At 40.2% G+C, this 27,433-nt stretch overlaps 1 protein-coding gene across 1 annotated transcript; it reads left to right on the forward strand.

Moving 5' to 3' along the window:
• LOC6565704 (transcriptional regulator ovo) lies at positions 1 to 27,433 on the forward strand. The gene is made up of 6 exons (XM_043216007.1): positions 1 to 840; positions 21,457 to 23,001; positions 23,044 to 25,229; positions 26,135 to 26,344; positions 26,405 to 26,917; positions 27,070 to 27,433. Exons 1-6 carry the CDS (start codon positions 366 to 368, stop codon positions 27,253 to 27,255), a joined length of 5,115 nt encoding a protein of 1,704 aa, XP_043071942.1. The 5' UTR covers positions 1 to 365; the 3' UTR covers positions 27,256 to 27,433.

The following is a 27,433-nucleotide window of genomic DNA, read 5'->3' on the forward strand; positions in this document are numbered from 1 at the left end:
AATCCAAATACAAATCTCTGGCAACTCTGGATTTGAATTATATACAAATGTATTTTTTTTTTTAACAACGCATAACTGATAAAAAGGATAAAAAAAAAACTGCGTTCATATTGCAACAACAGCAGCAGCCACACCACAGTGATAAACAGACACACACTTGGATTAGTGTTTTGTTTACTGTGCCTGTGTGTGTGTGTATGTGTGTGTGTTTGTGTGTGTATCCGTCGTATATGTGATTTGTGCTATTTCGCGCGCGTGTATGTACATATGTGTGTCTGTGGGTTTCTGAAACAACAGCAACAAATAGATGAAAGAACCCAATTGAAACAGCTAACTAGCTAAACTTAAATTAAAAGCCAGCCAAAATGCCGAAAATCTTTTTGATCAAGAATCGGCTGCATCAGCAGCAGCAACGTTTGCTCGAGTCACAGAATCTGCTGCAGCACAAGGCGCAGGACGATGAACGGTGCTTGGTGCCGCCGCTTAGTCCCAATCGGGATAATGCGCCATCACCATCACCATCACCACCAATACAAATACCAACAACACCCACACCAACAACACCAACGCCTGCATCGCCACAACAACCGGAGCCGCAGGGTCAAGTTCAAGGCGATGATCAGCCCCTAAGTTTAACAGCGGCGCCATCGTCGGCGCGCAAACGTTTTCATCATCGGCGACATTATTTTGGCCAAACGCGTCACAGTCTCGAGTTGGCGCAGGAATCCAACGTCAACGTCAACACCAACGCCAACTCCGATTCCAATTCCAATTCCAATACCAATTCCGATTTGAATGTCGAGACCAAACCGCAAACGATACCCGAGCAAGTTCAAAATGGTAAGTTGATATGCCCAATCTCAATTCAAATTTTGTTTTAAATGCTCCAATCAAATGACTTAGGCAGCGAACCTACCCAACATCTGTTCAGTTCGCTGTCTAAGACATTGACTGCCATGCAGCAGAACAATTTTATTAGCCCTATGCAAATCGTGAACGCAACGTAAATTTAACTGAAATCCACTCAACTCAACTATCGGATCAAATAACTTGCACACCAGAATGAATGCACATAACAATAAAAAAAAGAAACAAAAAGAAAAACATTTCCCTTTTTTGAATGAAAACTTTGGAGCTTTTATGTTTACGATTCTATTGTGAGAATTCTTCATCAAAAGTAAACTTCATTTCGCTTTTCGAGTTTTATTTAAATAAAACTCAGCAAAAATCAAGTCGTAACCGACTGCAAAATACTCTGATACTATAAGTAATATCATCTAATAACAGATGACTCTTTAAAAGAGATTTTTAGTAATCTACCATACAATCTTCCTTCCAAGTTTGGTAACTGTAGCGCCTAAATTTCGGGAGATGTGGGCCTTTGAGAATTTTGGATGCGGGAGTGGGCGAAAGAAAATATTAGAATAGCAATAATAGCATAGCAATATACCTTTCAAATTTGGTGATTTGTAGCTGTAAAATTAAAGGCATATATCTCCCATATGGCTTTATCGATTTGCGATTATCGATTTTCATTTCCAAGGCACACTAGTGGACGGAGCACCCCAATTTCGACGCGGATCTGGCTAACAATTTAATGTTTCTCCAAATCTCGAGCTTACCTTGTATTCCTTAGAATATCGAGTTTGAAGTTTTTGCCTTAGGATTTCATGAGCCTTAGAATTCGAACTGAATTATGAGTTTCTCATATGTGGCTATGAATTTATAATGCAATTATAAAGCACAATCTCAGTATAAGCATAAATTATCTTCTCAATAGGTACTCCTGTGAAAATAGCTACATATATAATAAATTTACGTAATAGAACAATAATTTGATTTTTATATACACCCACGAATACATGGAGCTCCACAGTAGTTCTCGCCTACTAATTTAATAGTTATTTGGCATGCTCTTTGGGTTTCTGCGAATCAGATAGAATCGCTCCGAGTAGCATTTTTCGTATTCGAAATCGAGCTGTGCCTTAAGGACAACTACATTTCCTGTGCATTTGTTATACTTCCAGCTCATTACGTGCTAGAAGAAAAGCTGACAGGCAAATAAATGCTTATGACCATATAATAGCTACAAATCAGTCAGACAAATGCTGATGGCTATCTACACCAGTCTGGAGTTCTACAAATCTACAACAACCAGACAAAAAAAAAAACACACCAAAAGCTTTGGTAGCTCAGTGTGCTTCAAGCCAAATACAAAACAACAGCAACAAATTAAGCAGCGTCGAGCGTTTGTTGACGCCCACACGACACGACCCTTGGCTTTTTTTTCTGATGTTGTTCTGGTTGTTGTTTCTGTTTTTGTATTTATATTTGTAAACTCTACGCCGAATCTTTGGCCAACATCAATCACTTTCATTGAATTGCCAAAAAACGAACGAACGAACGAAAGAACGCTGTTAGTTCTCCATGTTTTGGTTTATTCCGGCATCTATTTGGTTTGGCTTATATAATCGCTGAGGCGGCTTATTAAGTCATTTTGAAGACGGGAGAGCGCAACAGGCGGTCGCTCGATTCACCCTTGACCATGACTAAAAATAAAAATAAAGAAAAGAAATATTCATATCAATAAATTCAAATCGTATAACTTTCTTTTGGGACTAATCAGAATTTTATTAATTTCTCGTTTGCGGCTTGAAAGTGAATTTTCGGTTAGGTTCTCGATGATGCTACGATTTTGGGTAGTCAGATTTCAGTTTCATATATACATATATTATATATATATATAAATATATATATATATATATATATATATATGCACAGATTTTTTTATGGTTCGCTTCACTGATTTGTTGTGCTCGCACTCGCATCAAATTCGCTGTCAAGTTCGTTGCCTAAGTCTTTTGTTTCACATGACGCGGCAACTGCGGCAACCACGACGTCTGCGTCTGCGGCTTAACTGCCCTTTGTCTTTGCGCAAAAATATCATAATTACATGTAGGAATAAGTATAATAAACGGCATAACATAGAACGTATAAAATAGAATGGATGGAATGGATAGAATGGAATTGTATACTTCGGTAGGGTATAATAAAGTGCCATGGAATGGAGTAGAGTGGCAAGTGTTGTTGTGGAAGTGGATGTGGAAGTGGAAATTGCTCGTCGTTCTTGGGTACCCCAACCTCAGCTTAAATCACACGCAGCTTCTTATTACTCTCTGTGTGTGTGTGTCTGGGTTTTTCTTTTAGCTATAATATAGATTACCCATAATATAGAAGATAAACTTGAGTGTTTCGTTGATCGTTCACATACGAAAAAGTTCTATGATCATATCCCATATAATTCGAAATGCTGCTATTTAAATTTTCTTTAACTTGCTGCAACAATTTGAGTGAGAGGAAGAAAGTCAAAATATTGGAGCTAAATTAAGAAAATCTGATCGAATTTGTGCAACAGAGTGAAGATTTTTTTAATTTATAATTCACCTATTTTATTTTTATAAGTCAGCATTTTCCAGAGCTCATCTCTGATAATTTTAATTATTATATTGCCTGGTTTTTTTTTTCTATTACTTGAGCCACCCTGTGGCAAAACATATACACACAAACAGTTCGTTAGTTGTTAACGTTCCTCTTGCAGACCTTGCAGCATATACTGCATTACGGCCTGACTCAGTGGCTCAGTGGTCTCTGTCTTAGCGGTGGTTAGCGGCCAAGAACTTCACACACTTGAACGCACACACACACACACACACACACACACTCACAGTCAGACAGACATACATACATATATTATATATACATATAAAGTTAGTTAGCAATGGGCAAATTATATAACAATGTGAGCAGCGCCCAAGCCGAAGAGATTTGCCTCTTTTGACCCAAGCAAAAGTACAAGTTGCGAACAACTCGAATGGGCAGTAAAACAAATGGGTAAAGAAGATGAAGTAGAAGCAACAACAGCAACAGCAGCAGAAGTGGAAGTGGAAAAGGCCAAAGATAGGTAGCTAGCAAAAGTAGCAGAAAAGTTGCAGCTAGTCAAAGATCATTATGATGATGATGAGAATGATGATGTTGATGATGATGATGATGGGGCTGGGGCTGGGGCTGGGATGCCGTTTCGCGCAGTGTGTACATAAGGCCAAGTTGACTTTGGGCGTTGCTCCAGCGCCTGGGCTCGAGCTGGAGCTAAAGCTGAAGCTGGAGCTGCCATTTGTCCAAAACACAAAGCACAAGGCACAAGACCAAAGGCAAAGTCAAGGCAACAGAAAAGTGGTAGAACCAGTAAACAGGCAACAGCAACAACAAACACAATAACAACAACAACAACAGCAACAGCGGGCAACACGATTCTTGGCAAGGGCATGCCACACGAGAGATGTAGATGGCCAGAATACGACGAGTCTATAGCATCTAAAAAGAACAAGAACAAGCAGCGTACCAAAGCAAAACTGAACGAAGCCCAAAAGGCAGCCGTGTCTCAAGTGCAACATAATGATGTTGCTGTTGTTGTGGTGGTGTTGCCACGGCCATAATTGCTGTTTGCCAGCGTCTGTGATTTTGCTCCCAAGCCCAACCACACACACACACACACAACAAACACACGCTAAAAACTTACCCCATAAATATACATATTGCTCGAGTCTATAGTCTTTTAGTTCATAAAAAAATTTCTCAACTGTTGCGTGCCGCAAAAGTTGCAACCATAAATATTCATACACGAAATATATAGACACATACATATATACCTACATATGTACATATATATACATGCGAAGTGCGACCTTAAGACAAGGTCTGCTGCGCACTTACTATATACTGTTTGAAAATTCCTAGAACAGATACAGCAACAGCACTAACAACAACAAGAAGAACAACAACAGCTGCTTTTGCTACTGCTGCTACCCAAAATAACTGCCCAACTTCCTGTCGCGTAAAAAATTCACAATCGCTTTTTTAGCCATCTTTTCATTTCATTTCTTTCTGCGGGGCACCCAAAGTAAAAGTCAATAAATTCAAAGGAAATTCATTGATAAAGTCGCTGCGATAAGTCAACATTGCCCATTTAGCACTTGATAACAACAACAACAACAACAACACCAACAACAGTCACAACAACCAGAGGCCATGGCAGCTGTTAGAAGACAGCCAAGTCAAGTCAAGCCAAAAAAAAAATAATACTGTTTGAGTTCAATTCAGTTGACGCACACGCAGATGTTACAACACACGGCCGGAAGTTAGCGAAAGGTTGCAAAAGTTCCGCTGCCCTCTGGCCATAGCCCCTCATTCCCTCCTCTACCACTAACCCTGTACATAACTCAACGGAATGTCGAAGTAAGCTAATTTCAAACTGAATCGTATTATTAACAACTAAAAGCATTTTAACATTGCTGTCAGGAGCTGGAGAGATCTCTGTAATTTTGAAAAAGTGAAAAAACACATCTAATATAAATCAGTGGTTATTGAATAACCACTTTGAGAATAATCAATGCTTAAAGCTATCAAAATATAGCAGAAAAAATTCATTAAAATTAAGTTTTCTTTTCAAATCTGAATGCAATTCTAACGGCAATGAAACTTCAGCATTCAGTTTAGCAAAATCGAGAAATACTTAATAGGATATCTCAGCAAGCAATTTGGCTAGCTGGACAATTTGAATTGTACGATCCTGTTGAAAATTGCAGGCAAGTTCGTTGCCTAAGTCATTTGTTTTTTATCCCTCCATCTGTCTCTCTCTCTCTCTCTCTCTCTCTCTCTCTCTCTCTCTCTCTGTGTGTCTCTCGTTGTTTTTCTGCACTGTGTCTGGCATTAGTTTTTACCTGTTGCCTGACTGATAAACAATGCAGTCTTCTACCTGTTTAAGGGCTGACTCGCCCGACTGTCTCACGCTCACACTTGCTCTCGCTTGGGATATGGCTCTGTCTCTGTCTCTATCTCTATCGCTCGAAAAATCATACAAAACAGCAAAAAAAAAAAGAAGGGGGAACCAAAAACCAAAAACAAAAAAGAAATACAACAGAGATTTGACAATCAGAAAAACGAAGCGAGAAGCAAAGGCAAAAAGGGCAAGAATCCTGCGCACACACACACACAGGCACAAACACACACCAGCACACACTGTGATAAAATTCAAAGCTGAGATTTATTTGTGCAGTGAATCAACACACACACACACATGCCCAGCGAGAAACTGGTCTCAAGTGCTGCGCTCGACTGCGTTCCGCGCTTAAGAATAAAAATACACTTTTTTTTATGTGTTGTGTGTGTGTATTTGTGTGTATTTGAAAAGAATAAAAAAAAAATGTAAGAAAAAAAAATAAAAATAAATAAAGAATAATAATAAAGGAAGCGTGTTTTTTTCGCTTCTTCTGCCTTCGCTGGCTGGGCTCTCTTTTTGGTATGCGATGACGACGCAGCAGTTGGAGCTCAAATACCTGACCAGAGGCCTCGCCTCTGGAGACTTGAACGACTCACGATTCTCCAACTCTCGACTCTGTCTTTGGCCCAGCCCTGTGCTGCGTAAAATGTGTGTGTGTGTGTGAGTCTCTATGTGTGTGTGTGTGTGTGTGTGTATTGATTGCACTGCCTGGCCCATGGGCCTTTGTGTGCCCCTGTCCACGGCCTTTGTCTCCCAAGTCATCTTTCAGTTTTAGCATGAAAATGCATTTCTTGTGCAACAGCAGCTTCTTCATCGTTTGCTTCGTCTTCGTCTTCGCCTTCATCTCATCTCCTTCTTCTTCGTCTTCTTGTTCTGCTCTCTGTTATCGGCTTTGCTGTGCTTCGTTCGCTTGCAGCAGTCTTAATTGAATTAATGCCCAAACAATTGCCTAGCCAATAGCGCAAAACAGTTGATATGCACCCAGTGCCTTAGAGTGGCTCCTAGAATCAGCGACTGCAACTACACAATACCAATGCAAATGCACGTCAGCAATTGATTTTGAAGTCTTAGGCTCTGCCTGAGAAGCAACATCCACATCCCACATTAATCAAGCCAAGCTCTTTCACACATTTAGCTGGGAGCTTGTGCTTAAATATAAAATAGCTCTTGCATATGCTCTATTTATTTCCAAATCTAATAATATTTATAATATATATATATATATATGTATTTTTATATACGAGAATTATTTCACATATTGTCGCATTCTCAGCATTTATAGCCAATCTCATTTTGTACGGTTTTATTTTCTGGTTTTGCGGTTTCTGTGTGTGTGTTCAGTGTCAATAACTTGTAAATTGTTTTACTGTATTCTGAATTTCAGTTACTTTGTTGTGTTTTCTTTCCTTCTTGGTATTATTATTAAAAATATGGAAACTTGTTTTGGGGTAGCACTGCGATAAACCACAAAAAATTATTTTTGCATTTGATTTTGTTTAATATATTTGATATTTATACAATTTGTTTTTTTTGGCTCTTTAATTTGCGATTGAAACACGTTTAACATTCCGTAACAAAAACAACAATAACACCAACAATAGAACTTGTTTCCTTTTTATTGTTGTTATTGTTATTTTTAAAAGTTAACTGTTGTTTTGATTAACGCTAAAGACGAACGAGTTTCGCATACCACTTGCTTTAGAATTTTAATTTCGATTCTTGATTCCTAATATGATGAAACTTCTCTTGATGCTGAGATGTGGTTGCTCCAAACTTGAGAGGGAGAGTGACGCAGAGGTAGAAAGAGAGACAGACAGACAGAGAGAGAGAGAGAGTGCTTGAAGAAGCAACATATGTGCATCATTTGATAAATCGAATTGGATATATATATATATATCTTTGTACATAAAAATCAAATATATTGCAAAGTGAATTTTGTCTTTTTATAATATGTTGTTAACAGTAAATACTTTCATATTTTTAATTACTGTAATTTATTTTTAATCCCAAGTTTCTTATCAAAAGCATAGCTTTGCTTATTTAAAGATATTACTTATGAGATAGACAGAGAAATAGACACACACACAGACAGTTAAGTGTTTTATGTTTTGTATTCATTTATTTAGCTTTATTACGTTTAATTCAAGTGTGCGAATTGTATTATTATTCAAATTTTATTGTGGCTGCTGTAATTACAATGCAAATTGAGTAAAAAATAAATACTTACATAAAATGGCATTGTTTAAATAACCATTAAATGCATTTAGTTATTGACTAAAGCAAATCATGGGCTCGTTTAGCATGATTTATGGCTGCTATATGCTAAACAGTTTCCGCTCTGACTAATGTCAATGTCAAGTGCATTTCAATTTGAAATCATCAAGGGAAGATGTTTTACTTGTTATGGAATTGTTCATTACGAGAGAGTTTTGGGCGTTGATTAGATAAAATAATTGATTCTACTTGTTATAAGCTTCTTATGGATTTTAAATAATTTAAATCTCCGATCTACAGTTGATAAACATATTGTTTGTTGATTTCTTTCTTTACAAGATATTCCCTAAGTACGAATATCATATTTAATTATCTAAACATTATAAAGCTTAAGTAAAAGAAAAGATTCCAAAGAAATTGTCATGCATTGTCTGACAACAAGTTGATATCAGATGATGAAGATGGAGAACAACAGCTATTACAACAAATTAATGACAATCTCAATAATCACACACATGCACACGCACACTTACATGACTCTCAACATAAACAGATTAAACAGCTCAGAAGCTACAAAAGCGGTTGCATGCATACCTACACCTACATGCACACACACACATACACACATATATATATATATATTATATATATATATATATATATATATACACATGTAATGCACACACTAGTGTCATGTATTTTCAGGTCAGGGTTGACTTGTGACTGACTAAATGAATGAATGAATGAATTGAATGCATGAATGCGCCCCACCAACTGTCCCGCTCTTGCTGCATATGTATGCATATGCTTGTGTGTGTCTGCCTGTCTGTCTGTGTATGTGTGTGTGTGCCCGACTAACTAAAACATTGACAATTTGTAGCTATACTGTATGAACAAAGCTGAACCGCTATGAGCTACCCCCACACAGCTCAACCTCTCCCTTTAGCTCCCTCAGTCTCCCTCTCCCTCTCTCTCTCTCTCTCTCTCACTCACTCACTCTTTCGCTCCCAATGCAGTCTCAACTGGTTATGCACTTGACAACTGGCAACTACAACAATAAGTCTGCAGATGCCCCAGTCACACATTAAAGTGCAACTGGCTAAGGCGCAGGGAGGTGGTGAAGGGGTGGTGCTATCTCATTAGGGTCATATTGTTTACCAAAAGCCTCTTCTTCTTGTTTTTTGGCAATCACAAAATCACCCAAAATAAAAAAAAATTAAAACAACATTCAATAAATTGGATTTTTTTTTTTGTGACTGTGAAATTTTTCCGGAGATTTCAACGAAAAAAAATCGTTGCGCTTTGTTTTCATTCCCATTGTTTCGTTTCGTTTCATTTGGTTTTATTTCGTTTCGTTTCGCTTTGGGGGGAATTGTGTAATTTTGCACATCCCGCCGTTGAACAGTTTTGCGGCCTGAATTGGTCAATATTTGACCTATGAATTTGTGAAATTTGTATATGAAATTTTTTTGATTTGACTTCTTTTTTTTGTCGATAAGATTAGCATAAAACGGCAGTTTCAATATTATGGCGCATGATGTGTCATCCGGCCCGAATGAAAGTAAATGAAGTGTGTAAAAGTGATCTAGTCGAGCGTGTGTTCGACTAGACAAATACCCTATGCAAATTAGTAGCATGATAGAAGCGATTCATATCAGAGCATAGTCAGCAATTTGTAGTTCCGATATCTGATCCACATCTGATGGATTAATAGCTGCTACTTCTTTTCTACTTCACACACATTTGGACAAATTTAAGTGCAGCTTATTAATTGTTTACTGTGTAGGAATTATGTCTGATTGTATGGACAAGACGTGAGGCAGCGTTTCAAGTTGCCATAACAAACACTTGAAAATCAGTTTAGTTAAATTGCTGCTAATTTCGTGTACAAATCTTTAGCGCAACAGAATTGCCCAATTGGAGTTTCCAAGTGCTGTGCGTATTTGCTTGACCACACCCCAATTGATTAAACACAAGGGCGGCAGCAGCAATAGCTATCATGTTAGCAATGTCAGCAATTTCAATATCAATATCAAGTTCGTTGCCTAAGTCTTTTGTTTTCATCAAGTGAAATTTGCACAAAAGATAAGTAAAAACAGAAAGAAAAAAATCAACAAATTTCCAAAAATAAATATGTTTAATTGAATGCTTTGCATAAAGTTGCAAAAGAAAAAGAAAAAACATACAATTAATTATCACAACAAAATATAAATAAACAAAAATACATTAAATTTAATAAATATTATTTATAAATTTGAGTCTTTTGAATTATGTGTATACTTATGCACATATATAAATATATACATATATATAAATAATATTTTGATTTTCTGTACGCCTTAAGAGGCAAGCACAACTCTCACACACACGCACACACACACACATGCACACACTCACTCACAGTGAGCAGCAGCCGCAACATACATGAAATTGAGTAAAGTCAAGAAATAAAAAATCTACCGGTTTTCAAGGTTAGGCGCCGCTTTAACTGTATTAACAGCGGGCCGTAATCACAGCAGCCGCAGCCGCAGCCGCAGCAAGAGTTACGTCATAAATGAACAACACACGCAGCGGCAGCAACAAAAACAACAGCAACAGCAAAAGATGGCGACAACTTTTGTTGCGCTTGTTGCGGTTTTGGCTCATTTCATTTGGAAGCTGATCAAAAACGAAAAAAAATAACTGAAAAACTGAAACCAAAACTGCAGATACAAAAACAAAAAAAAACAAAAACAAAAAAAAATACAAATTTTACGCATAATTTCATATTTGTAACAAAATACAACGGAAAGAGTGTAAAAGAGCGAGAGAGACAGAGAGTGGGTGAGATAGAGATAGCGACAGCTATAGCTTCATTTATATGCATAATGTTGTAAGTGGGAGTTTACTTAATACAAATTTGTAGCTTGGTGTTGCTGTTGTTGGGATGCTTAACTTGTTTCCCATTGATTTCTGTTGGTGGCAACAACAGCATTTAAAATGTGGGTCAAAACAGGTAGGTAGATCGCACAACAACAACAACAACAACAAGTATATTTACATATACATATATATAAATATATTTAAAATGGGTCGCCTGCATCATTTCATATGTTTACAGTTAAAAGCAACAAACACTGCAAATTGTCGTCCGTGTAGCAATAAATATTAAGGCAACAACGGCAACGAATTAAAATGAAACGAAGCGTTGCTCATCATCATGATCATGATGATCATCATAATTAAATTCTGCTAATTTCGCATATAAATGTATATACATATTTACATATATTTCATGTATGTACATATACATATATGCATATGTATGCGGAGTATATTGACACATATGTATATGGCATAAAGGCTGATGCTGTAATCATCAACGCCTGTAACGGTTGAGAAGGTCAACCAGATGCGGTTTTCATTTCAACCAGCTGAACTGAAAATACCTGATTATCAATTAGGCAAGTGCATTCATTGAATGTCACTCAACTGAGGCTCTCAATTTTTGGATACCCATCCACCCACGGCCAGCTGAGTCACACACAAAGAGGAAAACCTCTGTGCACTCTTCAATGATGTGATATATATTTACCCAAAAGTGATTCAAGCTCAATTACATGTGCTGTGTAGTTTACAAACAACATGCTATTTAATTCTGAAAGTCATTTGGTTGAAACTCAATGTGGTTGCTCACTTGAAAGCTATTTCAATTTCGATGCGAGATCACTCTCGAGTTTTTGTTATTCAATAACAACAAATATAAAGCTTTCAGATTCAGTTCTAAACGAAAACTGAGTCAAATACTTGACAGCTATTTACAACGCATCAGCGACAGCAACAGCAATAGCAACAACAATATTACAATAGCTGGCAGAGACAAAAGAGATCGAGGCCGTTGTTAACAAAAAGTGCAACAAACTGTTTAACAAAGACGCGAAAATCTAAAAGCAAACAAAATAAAATGCCCGAAACTAAAACCGAAACGAAACTTTTGTTTGAAATGGTCAACGTTTTAACGCAATTGCGTTAAATGATTTGTTATTATTGTTGTTGTTGTTGTTGTTGTTCTTGTTATGCCAAAAAGCAACTAAAACACACAAATAACAACAATTGGGCGAGGAGGCTGTTGTCTCTGTGGTGCCCCGTTGTAAATGTTAATGAGACATGCACGAGGCGACGGTGCAGTTCTATGACTTGTGGGCCAATGGACTTGTATGCGCAATGTTCAATTACTATATGCACTCGACGCGCACAAACATACACACACACACACACACACACACGTTGTATAGGTTGAAACGAGGTTGTATAAACAACAGTTGTGGCGCTCGAACAGAGGCATTTCAAAGCTGAAGCCCATCAAATGTTTAAGGATAATGCTTAAGCAATGAATCGAAGAATGATTCCATCGACCACTTCAAAGAAAGTCGGAGGAAAACACGCAAAGAAAAAAGCAATGATTTCATCAACAATTTCAAAGAACCTGTCAGTAAAAATGTTTCAACTCAGTTAAGGATGCCAGGCCAAAGAGACAATTTCGAAAATGAGCCACCCTCGTAGGTGGATAGTGTGCAATTATGGCAATTGCCAATTGTCAATTGTCAATAGACTTGTACCCCATATAGACGTATGTATATTGGCATTAGCAATTAGCACATGCACACACACACACACACACACACACACACACACACACACACATACATTGTCACAACGCCACAATCAGTCTGTCAGTCATTTAGTCAGTCGGTCAGTTCATGAGTTGCGTCTCATTCAGCGCTTATTGTTTGCATTTGCTGTTGCAGTTGCAGCAGTCGCATTGTATTTTAGTAGCTATTTAGCATGCTTCTTTGAGCAACTCACACACACACACACACACACGTATGAAGCAATTGCAATAGATATTATTATTGTTGTTATTTATTGTGGCTGTTGTTGCTTTTTGCAACTAAATGGTAAACAGCAACAGTCATAAAATTTAGGTCAACGCATATAATATATTCATTCTAAAAGCGTCGCACACATGTGTGTGCGTGTGTGTGTGTGTGTGTGTGTGTGTGTGCGTGTGTGTGTGTGTGTTTGTGTGTGTGAATGTGTGCAAGTATTGGTGACTTTGAAGCGTGTCGAATTAGAAATATGTTGACAAACTCATTTGCGTTTTGTTTGCGGGCTGCTGCTGCTGGTGCTGATGTTGCTGTTGCTGTTGCTGTTGCTAGTGTTGTTGCTGTCATTTTATGTGCCCCATTGTTTGTGCAACGTGCTTAACGGAAATGCATTAACAATTGCGAAAGCCTTTAACTGATAGCGATGCATTTGAGGCCTTGCCGCCTTGCTGCTCAAGTATGAGGCGCATTCAGTTCACATTCGTAGGACGAACAACTGATCCCTTAACAAATGTTGTCCAAAATTTGCAAAACAGCTCAATTTCGAATTGAGTTTGTAGCTGTTAGGATTAGGCATCAATAGCATACCAAGTGCAGTAGCATTTACTGAATGCGAACGAATAGTCCCGTTGATCGCATCCGGCACAGGGTATACAAAAAATAGCTTAATCGTTAGCAAAATTAAAAGCCTGGCCACTTAATAAACAATGTAAACGAGTTAACGAGGCAAAATGAAACAGAGCAAGGTTAACATTGACATTAATACCGCAAAGAACAAAAAAAATAAAATATCATATAAAAAAACAACGATAAAAAAAAGCAAACCAAACAAACAAACAAATTGAAGCACATACATAGCTAGAATACAGCGGCAAATGGAAAAACAAATACAAAACACAAAAAAAAAAAAAACAAATATAAAAAAAGCAAGCAACTGTAATTAGCAGCTGCACAAAACGTAGCACATGTTGTTGTAATTGTTGTTGCTGCTGCTGTTGTTGTTGTTGTTATTGTTGTTGTCAAGCATGTGGTTTGCAATTTAAGACGCGCTTTGAGCTTGAAAGCTGACGGCAGTCAGCAGCTGAGGCCTTAGATGCGAGCAAAACAACTGGCAATCTTGGAATCTCGATTCTTCAATCTTTAGTCTTCAGTCGTGGCTTCGCCAACTCAGTGTCAAGTCACCATCTGCAGCTTCGAATCTATCAAGCAATGGCATTTGGATGCTGTCGATAACTCAACACACACACACACACACACACACACGCAAGCATATTAGGTGCTACATATGTGTGAGTGTGTGTGTGTGTGTGTGCACATACGAGTATTTCAACTTGCATGTGCGCTGCAATTTTGACCTTGAAAAGCGACGACAGCAGCGCTGCAAACAGTTAACAATTTGTGTGTAGGCTGTGTATGTACAGAGGGGGACAGAGAGCGAGAGAGAGAGGGAGGGAGAGGGAGGGGGGCGTGGGTTGTGGCTGACTGCAAGGCTGCTGTGTCATTCAATTTGGAATTACTGGGTTAATGTTAAGTTAAGCGTTGTATTAAATCTTTTCAGTCTTTTTTTTTTGCTTTGAGCCACTTGAAAACAAAAGACTTAGGCAACGAACTTGAAATGTGCAGCACAATGAGCAGTAGCATTAGCGAGAAAGAGAGAGAGAGAGACGAGTACATGGGCCAAGGATGTGATAATATGCTAAAGAATATCTTTTAGATGTTGTTCATTTAACAACAAAACTGTTTTGATTTAAATGTTTCGGGCATCAGTCTTAACATAATACATACATGTATATATATACATACATATGTATGTTTTATTGATCACGTAGTTTCTGGCCACCGATGTGAGGCGGCAACAATCAAAAGTAACAAATTGCACCAAAAATTATAAAGTTGCCAAAAAGTAACGCGTCGGCATTTATAATGTATAATTTATAAACCTCCCAAAAAAAAAAAAAGTGAAAAAAACCAAAAAAAAAAAAGGAGAACTAAATAAAGAAGATGAGCAGGCAGATGATGATGATGAAGATGATGGAGCGAGGCAGTAGCAACAGCAAAAACAAGATTAAATTTGACTTGGCTGATTTGAGCGCATCGATAAACTTAATTGCATGGCACTTAATGCATTTTAAAGTTTGCGCCCGAAACCTGAGAACACAACAGCGTATGTATGTGTGTGTGTGTGTGCGCTGTATTGAGACTAATAAAGACCTTGGAACGGCCCCTTCGCCCTTAGAAATCGAACTATCAACAGCTGCCCCGAAACTTGAACCCAAAGCGATCAACAACAAAAAAAAAACCCCAAATCCCAGACAGTAAGACCCAAACAAAAAAACTAACCTTTAAGCCGTTTTATAGATGTTGTTGTTGTTGTTGTTGTTAATGCTGTTGTTGTTGCTGGGGCGTTAGAGACAAATTCATTTAAGCTTGGATCGCTTAGGCAATAAATTTATAGACTGCCCTCAAGCAGTTAGAAACCGAAGAGAGACAGCTTAAGCAATATGTAAAAAACAAAAATAAAACAAAAAAGGGGAAAAGAAAAAGGGGGAAAAGGATCACAGATATCATATGTGGCCTGGCATTAGAATTGCTAAATGGCAAAAATAGGGGCGCTGTTTAAGCTTTTACACACCAAGCAGCAGCAGCAGCAGCAGCAGCAGTGGCAGTGGCCGTGGCAGTGGCAGTGGCAGCAGCACTACATAATTTGTGGCACCCGTGGCTGCAAGGATCGTTGCAAAGGATCGCTGGATTCGCATTAGGTCATTTGGTCATGAAGGCTAAAAAGCACCTGTTAGACGTCCTGTGCCTGCCAAATGTGGCCAACACAACTTCCTTTCATTCAAACGGATGCATTCATCAATTTGGCAGCCAAACAGGAAGCCACAGACTCTACCTCCTGGTTCGCCTGCTTTTAGTTTTGTGTGTGCGTCTCTTTTTTGGCAAATCATGCGCCCAGTCTTTGACAAGGGTCGAGCATCTGCCACCGGCCAAAACAAAAGGTGGCCAAACACACAACAGCAACAACACATATTTCGTTTGTTTTGTTTTTTGTTTTTTTTTCGGTTTTTTTTTTAGTTTTTGCACATTTGAAAAAACGCACTTGTCATTCCGCAGCGCGATCAGCGGATCAAAGGAACCACTCAACGTACAAGCGAAATTGATTAGCTGTCGGCTAATCGCTGACACTACCAATCTACCCACCTCTGCTGCTGCCCCCCTCTCCCTCTCCATGTGCCTCTGCCTCTCCTCCTTTCTCTACCTCTGCCTCAATTTAGCTGTCAACGTTGCGTGCTTTTCATGCTCTATTAAATAACTGGACAAGTGGGTGGTTTTTATGCTTTTTTTTTTTTGGGTGGAGTTGCAAAGTTATTTTTGGTTTTAATTTTTGTTGGATTTGTTGTTTTTCTTTTTGTATCATTAGTTGGGTGTGCCTGGGTGTGTGTAGCTTGAGTTGGCCCATTGCACTGTCGCCGATTAGTTAAGATGTCAACATTTTTGCCAGTTACAATTCGATGCCTTTCGGGTCAGGGCCAAGATGTCAAGATGCCAGCTACAGTTGACATTGTTAATAAAGCGTTTATGGGTTATGCAAAAACACAAAAAGAGGCGCAATTATTCCACGAGTTCAAGCGACTAAAAGCCATTTAGCGTTGCTGCAAGGAATTGAAAGAGATTGCCTAAGCTGCCAAGTCGCTCAACTAGAGCGATGAGATCTCTGATGCAGCTTCTCCTTTATCCAAAGCGCTTCAAAATATATTTCCCAAGACAAAAAAAAAAGTCAATTTAAACAAAATACACGAAAAAAAAAAAAAACAACGGAAAGAAAACGTAACTCACTTAAAGCACTTATGTGCATATGAATTATTCAATGGCATGCAAAAGATATGGCAACTTTGCTTGCATTAACCCATGACAAAGACACTTTAACCCCTCTGGATGAGTTGGTAAAGCACACAAAATTCGACCCTTGAAGCTGCTCATATTGTCTATTTCTGTCGATGTGTGTGTGTGTGTGTGTGTGTGTGTGTGTGTGTCTTACATTGTATGCATTTGCATGTGTGTGTGTATTTGTGTGTATAATTTATATATGGGCAGAGTTGCTCGACTACGTGTTTAGCATTTGCAATGCCACAGAGAACGCACAGCAACAGCAACAACAACAACAACCGCAAGCAAAAGATGCTTAAACTAAGCTTTGGGTATTTTTGTTGCTGGTGTTTTTTTTTTTTTTTTGGTGATAGATGGAAGACGCAGCGAGGAGTGTTGTCATCCATTGTATGTACATGCCGGGAATTCAACATGTACATCCATATGTACATATGCTTGTATGTATGTGTGCATATATGTTACCAACAGAATGCGTTTGGAATTTGCCCCCACATAAGCATAACAATAACAGCAGCAGCAATAGCAACAGCAACAATAACAGTAATAATAGCATCCGCTAAAAAACAAAACATCAAAAAAAAAAAAAAACAACAAAAAAACTCATCCATACACCTACTACGTATAAGTTTCGTTTAAGTATTAATTTTACAGCTGAGGCGGGGATGGGGGGTGCTGCCCAGCTGTTTGCGGTGGGCGGCTCGTAAATAACAAAACACACACACACAAACACATTCACACAACACCCGCATAAGTATGGAATGAATGGAATGAAAGAAAAAAATAAATAAATAAAATAAAATAAAATAACCAAACAGAATAGTTTTGTCTTGCCAACAGTCGAAGCTCAAAAACACTTAACGAATGCAAAACAGCAGCTTGAACTTGCCCTGTTACGCTAACAGTCACAGTCCTGTTAACAGGGCTTTGAATCGACATGCATATAAAAATTATGTATTTTGCTACATACGAAGCATATTATTAAATGTTGCCAACATAATCGCTGCACAGAGGCATTAAAGAAAAAAATAGAAAAACAAAAGGCGCAAAAAGTATTACAAATTCTAGGCAACAACTACGCCGCTTTATGTACATTAACATACGCACACACACACACGTACAAGAACAGCAACAAGACATTTGATGTATTTGCTTTGATTTGTTTTATCGCTTATGCGTGCATGAGCGTGTGCGTGTGTGTGCGTATGTAAATATACAGATATTCATACATACATAGATATTTCGTTAAGACGCATTTTGCGCTAGACAAAGGGAAAGAGCGTAAAAGTAACGCGAATATCTTAAGAGTTCATGCACACGCTGCGACAGCAGACAAAACAAACGCATGTTAATCAATTAGCGTGTAAAGGATAAAACGTGCATTGAACTTAGCAGAGCGTAGAATGATACAAAAAAAAACAGTTGAAATTAGTTTACAGCGTGCTGTTAAGATGCACATACATATGTATGTATTTATGTATGTATGTATGTGTGTACTTTCGTCAACTTGAGTTCTAGTTGGTTTTTGTTGTTAGCGAGGTCAACGTTTTTCTGTAATTGTTGTTGTTGTAGATGCCAATTGTAATTCATTTCCTCATAGCAAACAAACACAAAACAAATAGAAACAAACGCATAACATACATATTCGCATTTCACTATATATTAAACGAACATATGTACATACATATGTATGTAATTATAAAGCATTGTACAATTGCCTTGACCTTAACACAATAAAATAAATTACACCAATTACAACAACCATACTGAAAGGCAAAAGCCGTTTAACAGCTCGTTATGCAGTTGATCATGTTAAATTCCATATATGGATAGGTGAATGTGTGTATGTAGAACAGTTTACAGTTTGCAGTTTGCAAGCATGTTAAGTTGGCAGATCGTCATTACGTAAGTAGGTTTTACTAATGTAGTAAATGGGCGTGGCATTCGCATGGAATTCGCTAGCGGGTGGCTCTATTAATAGATAAATGGCCGAGCCAACTTTTTACAGTCAATTTAAATATAAACGCTTGACAGCTGAACTTCGCATACGAATTTAATGAATTAAAACCAAATTAAATTCATTTATGTACATGTATATATGTATATGTATGTATATCTAACCATAGCGAAATATGCGTTTAAATGTGCCAAAGCAGAAACACGAAATAATCAATTATGCTAAATCATTGTGTGTGGGGGCGGTGGGAGGGATAGAGTGCAAAACTAATTTAACGTCAAATGTTAAATGGCTGCGAGCCCAAGGCTATGCTGTTAACTGGCCCAGGCGAGCGCTGTTAAGTGTCATGCGACAGTTAGAATTTACTAGCAGAGCAGCGCAGCTGACTGAGCTGCGCACTGCACGTGTTGGCGACCATGACCAACAGGTAGCGTCAGCGTCAGCAATGCTCGTGGTGTGCGTGTTAGGCATTTGAAATTGCACACACACACACACGCCAGCCAGTGCTACCACATGTAATTATTATTATTGCGCGCTTTGCATGCAATTAAAAAAAATGTTTGTATGTATGTACATATATATGTGTGAATGTATGTATGTGTGAATGTATGTATCTGTGAATGTATGTATCTGTGAATGCATGTGTGCTTATGAAGGGCTAACAACAGGAACGCCCACGCACACAAACTTGTTCATTGACAAATGCCGCTGCATTACAGCAAACATGCACACACACATACTCGAAGCAATTGCAAAAAGCCTTGATCTTGATCGCATGAACGTAGTACATACACATGTACATATGTACATTCACACACACACACTCATATATTTATATATGTATATATATATATATATACTTATACATATACAGAGCTGGCGCAACAGCGAACAGCAATTGTTGTTGCTATTATTTATTACACTTGAATTAATTTGATTTGCAGCCAAGACAAGTTTTTCATTTGTTGGCCAACCTTGTCTTTGCCCATTTTGACGGCGCCGACGTCGAGGGCGACCGCAAATGGCACCTCGCACTTGTACTTGCTCTTCTGTAATTTCGCGATTGCATTTACATATTTGCATCTATTAAGACAGTGGGCGGCCTATTATTCCTTTTAATTAATAGCACATTAAAACAGGGCACAAAATTTATGCGTTTTTCTTTAGATTTTTCATCGTATATTATCCTTCGCAGAAATAAGCGCGGCAGAATTAACAAAACCTTACATACGTACATACATATGTATGATGTATGAATGTATGTATGTGCATATATATTGTGCGCTATTCTAACATACTGCGTACAGTCACATGTGGCTCTAATTTACGATAATTTAATATATAATATTTTATGATTTTTAATAATTTCTTGAGAGCAACTACAATGAGAGAGACAGAGAGAGATTCTCAGAATAAGCAGTCACAAATACATGAACAATTTTGCATTTTCTGTTTCTTATGTGTTCAACACCTTCGATCACTTTGCTACATTGTGGCGCCAGTGATCTTCAGCACTTGTAAAAATCGGTGCTTCGTTTATGTTTGAAATTGAAATCATTCTTGATTTGACTGACGAAAATGGGATATTTTTTAAAGAGAATTCGAAAGCTGATTTTTCCCGCACACAAAATATAATATTCAAAGCCACTTTTGACAGAAAATGTTTTAAGATTTTTTAAGTTACATATTGAACTTTTATTTATGTATTTTTTTGCCAACGAATTTTATCCTGATATGTGTACTTTCTACGGTAAAGTAGACCACGAATAGAGCGGCAAAAAATAAAAATATTATCGTTGCAGTGTACATGACGCCAGCTGCCTTTCTTAAAAACCGTTATGGTGCGCACTCTGAGTGCTGTGTGACTGTCGACTGTGATCAATAAAACAAAAAGAACAAGCCACGCCGAAAATAAGATACCCCTGCAAACTACACATCTAATGTACACATAGAAACAGAATTATGGACATGGTTATATCGACTTGCCTAATGATGCTGATCAAAAATATATATATATATCTATATATATAAAGCTGTGAATTTAACTTTTGAAATAGGTTTATATATATATATATTATATGGTCAGAGATGTATCCTTTAATGCGTTACAAACTTGACGACTTAGTTATAGTATCTGCTACAGGGGCTGAGGCGGAGATGCGAGACAGGATTGATAAAATATTGTGGGTGCATAGAATAGATAAAGGAGATGCGCTTACAGTTACCAAATAGTCGTCGTGGCGATCGCACGGTTTATTTTCGGCTCTTGTCTTCAATATTAGATTCGATTTTCTGATTCGCGTTTCGCGTTTAGTTCATTTTTCCAGTTTCGTTTTGTGCCGCTTCTTGCAAATTTAACTGCACATTCAGAATGTACTCGTATGTAAAATTATAGGCACAGCATAAATGCTGTGATTCACAACCAATTTGATCCAATACATAATACGCGATAAACATTTTTAATGAGTATAACTCTTAAATATATAATGAAGTATCTGAAATTAAACGCAGGATAGTTAAATAATGTTTCAACTTACACGAATGCAATTAACATCACCATTTTCTTATTTTCTTTGGGAGTGATTTTGCTCTCTGCTCTCAAAAGACAGAAAATATATAAAATAACCATTAATATTGAGTAATTTGCTTAAGTTTTCTGCATTTCATTAACTAATTTTTTTCCCCTTATTTTTTTGCAGAAAAATATGGTTGTTTAACGCCAGCAGAGTTGTTGCAGCGATTGAGTTGCAACAGTAGCAGCAGCAGCAGCAGCTCCACAGCAGAAACCTCCACCACTACCACTACCACTACCAACACCAACAATAATACCAACAACAGAACACCAACCCCACCCGCAACAGCCACAAAAGACTGCGACGAAAATTCGTCAACAGCAGAAACAGAAGCAGCAGCAACAACAACAACAGAAGCAACAACAACAAGCAGCATACCAAAAGAAAACGCCTACAGTCCGACTGCGCCGCCAGCTGAAAGCGACGACGTTGACGTTGACGTCGACGTAGACGTTGGTCTTGAGACACCAAAGCCCCGTTATTACGGCGCTGGCGTTGTCCTAACGCAGGCGCAGCGCAAAGAATATCCGCTTGAGCGCAACAACAAGAACAACAAATCGAGCGACGTTGACGTTGACGTCGACATCGACTGTAGCATTAGCAGCGCTAGTAGCGTTAGTAACAGCAGCAGCAGCAACAGCGACGACGACGACGACGACGATTCTGATGACGGCTGCAAGCTAATCGTTGACGAGAAGCCTCTGCTGCCCGTCGACCAGCCGTTGTCGCTGCGCATCCGCAGCACACCACCCAGTGCCGATCAGCGACCCAGTCCACCGCCGCCCCGCATTCCCGCCGTTCGCTGCAGCGTTATACAGCGTGCACCCCAGCGAGAGGCCCAACAACACCAAGAAGAACACCAACAACAAGAACAGCAACAACAACAGCAACCGCATCATCATCAACAGCAGCAGCAGCGTGAACGGGAACTGTTATATCAGTGTGAGCGTGAACTGTTATACCAGCGTACACTTGACCTTGAGCAGCTGGGACCGGAGCAACAGGAGCCGATCGATTATCACGTGCCGAAGCGAGACAGCGATAGTGAGCTGAACGCACTGCGACTGCAGCGTGCGCGTCGCGAGAGCGTTAGAGAGGCCCGTCGACGCAGCAGCTATTTGGCAGCGCGCGTCTTGCAGCTGAATCCGCGACTTGTGCGCAGTTTGCCTGGCATTTTGGCAGCGGCTGCCGGACACGGTCGCAGCAGCAGCAGCAACTCTGGTCAGAGTTTTCAAACGAATAACGGTTTTAGCGGCAGCAGCAGCGGCGGCGGCGGCAGCAGCAGTGGTGGTCAGAACGGCAGCAGCAGCGGAGGTGGCGGCGGCAGTGCTGGTTCACCTGGCAGCGGCAGCGGCAGCGGTGCTGGCAGCTTTGGCAGCGGCGGCGGAGGAGGGGGAGGAGGCATGGGCGGCGGTCGTGACGGTCGCGGCAATTACGGACCAAATTCACCGCCCACCGGCGCCTTGCCACCGTTTTACGAGAGCCTAAAGAGTGGCCAAAGTGCCGACGGCCAGGCGACGACGCCCACTGGAAATGTGCAACAATTGTTGCACAGCAATTCGCACTCACAGTTTCTCATACAGAACGCCGCAGCCGCTGCATATCTAATGTCGAATCAGCAGTATAACAGTTGCAACAATGGAACGGGCGGCGGAGGAGGAGGAGGTGGCGGCGGTGGTGGATCAGGTGGAGGTGGAGGTGGTGGACTTGGAGGAAATGCTGCTGTTAACATCGATGGTAATAACATTTTGAACTTTGCCAGTGGTTTGGGCAACTCGAATTATAATGACATCAATTCCAATTCCAAATTTCATTGCACAAATGTGACGCATCCCTTCTATGGTGGCAATCCATCAGCTTATGGCATAATACTCAAGGATGAGCCTGATATTGAATATGATGAGGCGAAAATCGATATTGGTACATTTGCCCAGAATATCATACAGGCAACAATGGGTAACGTTGGTAGCGCTGCCGGCGTTGGCAGCGGCGCCAACAGCAATGGTTTCTCGGCGAGCGCCTACGAGGATGCGATCATGTCCGATTTGGCCAACAGTGCGGCCGCGGCGGCGGCAGCAGCAGCGGCCCAGTGTCCAAATGTGAGTGGAGGTGGCGGCGGCGGAGGAGGGGGTGCGGCCGTCGTTGATCCCCTGCAATTTACGGCAACGCTGATGCTCAGCTCACAGACGGATCATTTGCTGGAGCAGCTGTCGGATGCCGTTGATCTCAGTTCGTTTCTGCAGCGCAGCTGCGTCGATGTCAATGGCGATGACGATGACGGTAACTCGACCAACAACAACAGTCCCCATCATCGCCACGACTTTGAGCTGGTGTGGACGCCATTTCTGACGCCCGATTCGGATGCGTTGTCGGTGTCGGTGTCGGTGACGCCGCATGCTGTCCAGTTGGATGCGTTGCATGAGAATCTGCTGACGCAGCTCACCAACAACATGCAGCGCAACAACAACAACAACGGCAACAATGGTTATGGCGCTCCGCAACATGCTGTTGTTGGTAACAACAATATGCAGCAACATGTCAATGCACAGCAGCAACAGCAACAGCAGCAACAACAACATTTGCAACAGCAACAGCCGCCACCATCGTATCAGCATGCCACGCGCAATTTACTGCAAATGCAGCAGCAACATAGCAACAATAATGGCAGCAATAATAGTAGCAACAACAACAACAACAGTTACCATCAGCAGCAGCAACAGCTGGCGCAGCAGCAATTGCTGCAGCAGCAGCAGCAACAACAACAGCAGCAGCAGCAACATCACTCACATCACCAGCAGCAGCAACAGCATGCCTATCAGCAACATAATCTATATGCACAACAGCAGCAACATCATGCACAGCAGCAGCAGCAACAACAACAACAACAACAGCAGCAGCAGCAGCAACAACATCATTTCCATCAGCAACAGCAGCAGCAGCAACAACATCCCTCGCATCACTCACAGCAACATGCGCATCATCATCAACACCATCAGCAGCACCAGCAACACCAACAACAACAGCAGCAGCAGCAACAACAGCAACATCACAATAGCCACAACGATAACAGCAATCTATCGCTGCCGTCACCAACAACAGCTGCTGCTGCTGCAGCCGCTGCTGTTGCAGCACTACGTCCCATGTCCAGCAGCAGCAGCAGCAGCTCAAATCTGCTCGATGCGAACACGGCAGCTGTTGCTGCTGCCGCACTGCTCGACACAAAGCCGCTCATTCAAAGCGTAAGTTCCATACAGATACTAAAGTCCATCGAATGCGTCAGCGATGAGCCACCAGTTGAGCTGGTGGACGTGGATCCGCGGAATCATCTGGTGCTTAATAAGAGCACCAGCTGCAGCAACGACAACAACAATAATAACAATCTTAGCAACAATTGCAACATCAGCAACACAACAACATTTCTAAACAGCGAAAATACCACTAACATTGTTCGTGGCAGCAACATTTGCACCAGCAACATTTGCAACAGCAACATTTGCACAAGCAAAATTTGCATAAGCAACATTTGCAGCAGCAGCATATGCAACAGCAACATTACTAACATTAACAGCACAAATAATAACACCCACATTATTAGTAACAGCAACATGAATGTTAACAGCAACATGAGCATTAACAGCAACAGCAACGTGAGTAGAAACGTTAGCAGTAATAGCAATACCAGTAAGCTGACCGGACGCGCCAAAGCCGTCGCCTATGGCTCCACAATGGTCACGTTCGTCTCGACGGTGAAGCACTCGTTCGAGATGCCCGCCCAGCAACATGTGCATCGTACCACATTGCGCTCCTTGGCCAGTGCAGCGGCTGCAACCGCAGTGGGTCTGTTGCCACCATCGCCCACCGTTTCGGTGCTCAACGAAAGTAAAATGCTACAGCGGCGGGTGAGAGAGGAGGGAGAGAAGGGAATGGGAGGGTGGGGCTACCCCTACATGTTATATTGTATGTGTATATAAAGTCGAAATTTCGTATAGCAACGAAAACTTCATCAATTCCTACGTGGAATAACTCTATCGTAGCAAAGTTGTTCCCTATATGAAAATTCGACTCTGTTGCTGTCTCCGTTTAATTGTTGTCTCGTCTTTTGATTCTGTTCTTCATCCTTGCCTCCTGAATTCCTTGCCATTTTACAGATTACTCGTTATGTATATGCTAAATTAAAAATTACCAGATTTCAATCATTTTGTCATTTAATGTTTAATAATTTATATTAAGCGTTTCTACAAACTGTTCCAATGAAACTTATATATGGATAAGGTCAACTGATAGAGAAGTTGGACTTATATATATATATGTGTGCTTAGTTATATTAATTCCAATAATTGTTAACATAATTTCTTTAGATAGATGTTTCCAATATTCCATTTTTATAGCAAATCATTTGATTTGTATATTATTTTCTTTATTTTGTTAAGCTTTTAAAAAACACAATTCTTTAGCTTTTTCTGATATATATCAGCTCAAAGCATGATCAGTTTATCTAAGGTACTATTCAAACTGTACTTAAGAGAAGCCGTTAACGTCATTCCAACTAGTTTAATTTTAGTTTGTAATTCTTAGGTTCGTGTTGACATTTTGAAGTTACCGTAAGTCTTGTTTATTCTATGCTGCCCACCTTCCACCTACCTGCATCACTTCGTTATCCTATGTTTTGTTGTCTGTTGTTGTTTGTTTGTTTTGTTTGTTTGTTTGTTTGTCAGTAGTCTCGTTCTGCGTCTCTCTTTTGTATCGATGTATTTAGAAACAACATTGTGCTAATTTATCAATTATATTTTGTTATCCTGTGTAGTTGGGCCTGCCGCCAGATTTGCAGCTGGAGTTTGTGAATGGAGGTCATGGGATTAAGAATCCGTTGGCCGTCGAGAATACGCACGGGGGCCATCATCACCACCGCATACGCAACATGGATTGCATCGATGATCTCAAGCATGGCCACCCGTCGCAGCAGCAGCAGCAGCAGCATCAGTCGTTGCAACAGCAGTCGTTGCAGCAGCAGTCGTTACAGCAGCAATCTCTGCAGCAGCAGCAGCAACAACAGCACTCGCCACAGCAGCAACACTCGCCGCAGCAGCAGCAACAGTCGCAGCTGCAACAGGCTGCTGTTGCCGCACAGCATCATTCGCTTAGCCAGCATTCACTGAACAACAATACCAATAGCAACAATGTCAGCAACAGCAACAATCGCAGCCACCACAACAACAACAGCAGCAGCAGCGTCAGCAGCAACAGTAGCAACCATGACGACTCCCTCTGCCCGAACAACAGTGGGGCCGAGGATGCGAACAACAAGTTCGTCTGTCGCGTCTGCATGAAGACGTTCTCGCTGCAGCGGCTGCTCAATCGCCACATGAAATGCCACTCGGACATCAAGCGATATTTGTGCACCTTCTGTGGCAAGGGATTCAACGATACATTCGATCTGAAGCGGCATACGCGCACCCATACAGGGGTACGTCCCTATAAGTGTAACCTGTGCGAGAAGAGCTTCACGCAGCGCTGCTCACTCGAATCACACTGCCAGAAGGTGCACAGTGTACAGCATCAGTATGCGTACAAGGAGCGACGCGCTAAGGTGAGTCACATTCGCAAATTCAACGCCAAACTACCTAAATGAAAATGTTAGCACAAAATGTATTCAAATATCTGAAGTGACTTGAAGCGAACTGTGAATCATTTGCTGCTAAACAATTTTAATATATTTCGCCTTTCCTCCTCTTTGTGCAGATGTACGTTTGCGAGGAATGCGGTCACACCACCTGTGAGCCGGAGGTCCACTATTTGCATCTGAAGGACAATCATCCATTTTCACCGGCGCTGCTGAAGTTTTACGACAAGCGTCACTTCAAGTTCACGAATTCACAGTTCGCCAACAATTTGCTCGGCCAGCTGCCGATGCCGGTGCATAACTAACTAGATATTAAATTTACATACATAACATAAATTAAGATTAAACATAAGCTATTACTACTTCTACTAACGGAAATCGTACCGTAAATGCAAATTCAACTTTAAGCTGAAGTTTTATGAAAACTGCCCCACGAAAATGGAGAGATTAATGTTTTGTATATGTATAATAACATATCAATAT

The sequence above is a fragment of the Drosophila grimshawi genome, unplaced genomic scaffold, assembly GCF_018153295.1.
Source record: "Drosophila grimshawi isolate 15287-2541.00 unplaced genomic scaffold, ASM1815329v1 contig_848, whole genome shotgun sequence".
NCBI lineage: Eukaryota > Metazoa > Arthropoda > Insecta > Diptera > Drosophilidae > Drosophila > Drosophila grimshawi.

What these genes read in the sequence shown, in the direction of transcription:
- LOC6565704 (XM_043216007.1), top strand. Translation starts at nt 366, where the DNA reads ATGCCGAAAATCTTTTTGATCAAGAATCGGCTGCATCAGCAGCAGCAA. An exon ending in ACCCGAGCAAGTTCAAAATG is followed by an intron (nt 841 to 21,456) that starts GTAAGTTGATAT and finishes ATTTTTTTGCAG; the next exon opens with AAAAATATGGTTGTTTAACG. An exon ending in CGGAGGAGGAGGAGGTGGCG is followed by an intron (nt 23,002 to 23,043) that starts GCGGTGGTGGAT and finishes GTGGACTTGGAG; the next exon opens with GAAATGCTGCTGTTAACATC.